The 2,421-nt window shown below is 40.4% G+C and overlaps 1 protein-coding gene across 1 annotated transcript; it reads left to right on the top strand.

Moving 5' to 3' along the window:
- Positions 1–1,537: 1,537 nt before the first annotated feature.
- On the top strand, positions 1,538–1,764 carry LOC118642846 (small nuclear ribonucleoprotein G-like). Its single transcript, XM_036280833.1, has one exon. It carries the CDS (start codon positions 1,570–1,572, stop codon positions 1,762–1,764), a length of 195 nt encoding a protein of 64 aa, XP_036136726.1. The 5' UTR covers positions 1,538–1,569.
- Positions 1,765–2,421: the final 657 nt, after the last annotated feature.

Raw genomic sequence — 2,421 nt, 5'->3', positions numbered from 1 at the left:
ATAATTGGGGGCATGCTGGTTTATCTATCTGCCTATCTTTATCTGTTTGTATATGTTGAAACATATTTATTTATAAAACAACAATTATCTAGAGAAAGATGAAAGGAAAAAAATACCCCTTTATTATTAGGATCTGTGTTAGAAATCCTTTGGACTTATTCAGCTCTGTGTTTTCCAATTCTGTTTACTGTAAAACTTTTTTAAAAATTATTTTTCTGATTTTTCTTTGTTAATATAAAATTAATCCATTGGTTATTCCCTTCTACAGCAGGATGGAGTCTGGCGTTTCTTTATTCCTCCCTATTGTTGCCCTGGAAGGGGAGGGGACACCTTCCAGAACACGCAGACACAGAAACTATGTCATGAGAGGTCATCAATAAAAGCAAAGAGAGTTTTGTTTGTCTTATATAGGTGCCATACACTGAGGGATTTAAAATCTATCTTTGTTTCGAGGGGCTAGAAACAGGGACAGGCCTTGCTAGCCTTGATCACAGATACCCCAAGGACAGGGCAGAGAGTACAAAGGGAAAAAGAACTTTTCATTGTAAACCCTTGGCTAATTCTGTATGGTCTAAAAAGAAACCTCTATGGGAATAATAAATGAATATTTGAACAATTTTCTGGACGCTTTGCGTGTTTGTGATCACCTATGAATACATTTGGATTTATTCTTGTAATGGACTATACCTAACAAGTATAGGAGGGGTGGCATAGCGGAACAACAGTAAAGGAGCTGGCCACACCCCGTGAGGTAAGCCAGGACCCCTGAGTCACTGCCGACGAACCCTGCGCAGACCCCGTCTGAGCTGTCGGCGTACGTGGTGTGTCCTCCCATGGAGAGGAACACAAGGAGACAGATGGGATCAAGCCCTGAAGTTTGCTCTGCGAGGTTGTGGAATGAGGAAATGTCTTCTGGTATTTACCCAGTGGCTCCCATTAGCTGAGCCTCTGGAGAGCAGAAGGGAAGAGAGTCTGGGAAGTGGCATTCTTTGAAATACAGGGCAGGATTGGAAAGTGCAGGAGTGGGTCCAAGAGAAAACAGAATTATTGCCTATAACATTGTTTAAACACATCGGGGGTGGTGCTTCTCACAGAAATGAAGCCTGGAAGCAAGCTGTTGGATGCTGGTCCGGGGGCTCCAAGATATCAGCAGGAAGCCAACTTTCTTTCATTCCACCATTCTTAATGTGTAGCTTTTAGTGCTAAAAGCTTTATGGTCCCAAATGCTGCTGTTGTTGCGCCAGTAATCACACTCACCTTTCAAGAAGAAAATAGGATAGTTCAATAGAACATAAAGAGCTATCCAGAAACTTTGCCCCAAGACTGCCACTTACATCTAATTCTATTTCTGTTACTGAACTGGGCTTACGAATGTTGTTTATCAGCTGTGCAAATTGCCTTTAAGAAAAGGGAGAAGACTGGATATTGGGTAAACCGCAAGCAATCTCTGTCACGGAAAAAGAAAGATTGGCATTTAAGAATGAGCAAAAATTAGACGTTTGGAGTTATCTTTGAGCTTCGCTTAGACACCGTGAGCAAAGCTCGCCCTCCCAAGTTAAAAAAAAATGTATGGACAAGAAGTTATTGTTGAAATTAAATGGTGGCAGACATGTCCAAGAAATATTGTGGGGATTTTATCTTTTTATGAATCTTGTGATAGATGAATGTGTGGAGATGGCAACTAATGGGCAACAGAACAATACTGGAATGGTGGTGATAGAAGGAAATAGCATCCTCATGGTAGAAACCTTGGAACGAGTATGAAGAATGGCTGTATTCACCGGAGACATCAGCTGCTTCCTGTACCCTCTCCACAGTACCTGTTTTACTACAATACAAAAATCGAGCAGTGTTCATTTTCACATCGAACTTTTGTTAAATAAACGTTTGTATTGGTTAAAAAAAGAGAGTGAACAGAAGACAGAATAGGGTGGCTGGGCAGCATCTCAGACCTAAGCTCCAGTCTCATGAGCAGAGAATTCCAAGGCAGCGGAAGGAGGGGGTGTGCTATTTTATACAGCTCTGCTCAGATTTTGATAGAAACCTGTGGGATATTGAACATTGAGTACAGTTTTGATTAACTGTCAACGAGGTTAGGTTTTTCTCTCCGGTAACAGAATACCTTTCCAGATATTTGGGTACATAAGGAAAATATCATTATTCATTCATTTATTCACTCATTCACATTTTTTTATTCACTTATAATTTCAGCAAATACTTAGGCAAGCATTACATTAAATGCTCGGTCACAGAGGTGAACAGAGAGCCATGTCTGCTCTTATAAAGCTTATAGTCCTTTCTGTAGGTTCCTTCATCTCTGGCCCAGAGCTCACAAGTGAATAACCTATGAACCACATAAATGATTTATTTGCCCTACTAAGTGTTAACTAATGCAGTATTTTAACAAATGCATACTGATTG

This window comes from Molossus molossus, unplaced genomic scaffold, assembly GCF_014108415.1.
Source record: "Molossus molossus isolate mMolMol1 unplaced genomic scaffold, mMolMol1.p scaffold_m16_p_3, whole genome shotgun sequence".
Taxonomy (NCBI): domain Eukaryota; kingdom Metazoa; phylum Chordata; class Mammalia; order Chiroptera; family Molossidae; genus Molossus; species Molossus molossus.
The sequence above is the reverse complement of the archived record's forward strand: the minus strand, read 5'-3'. Positions and strand labels throughout refer to the sequence as shown.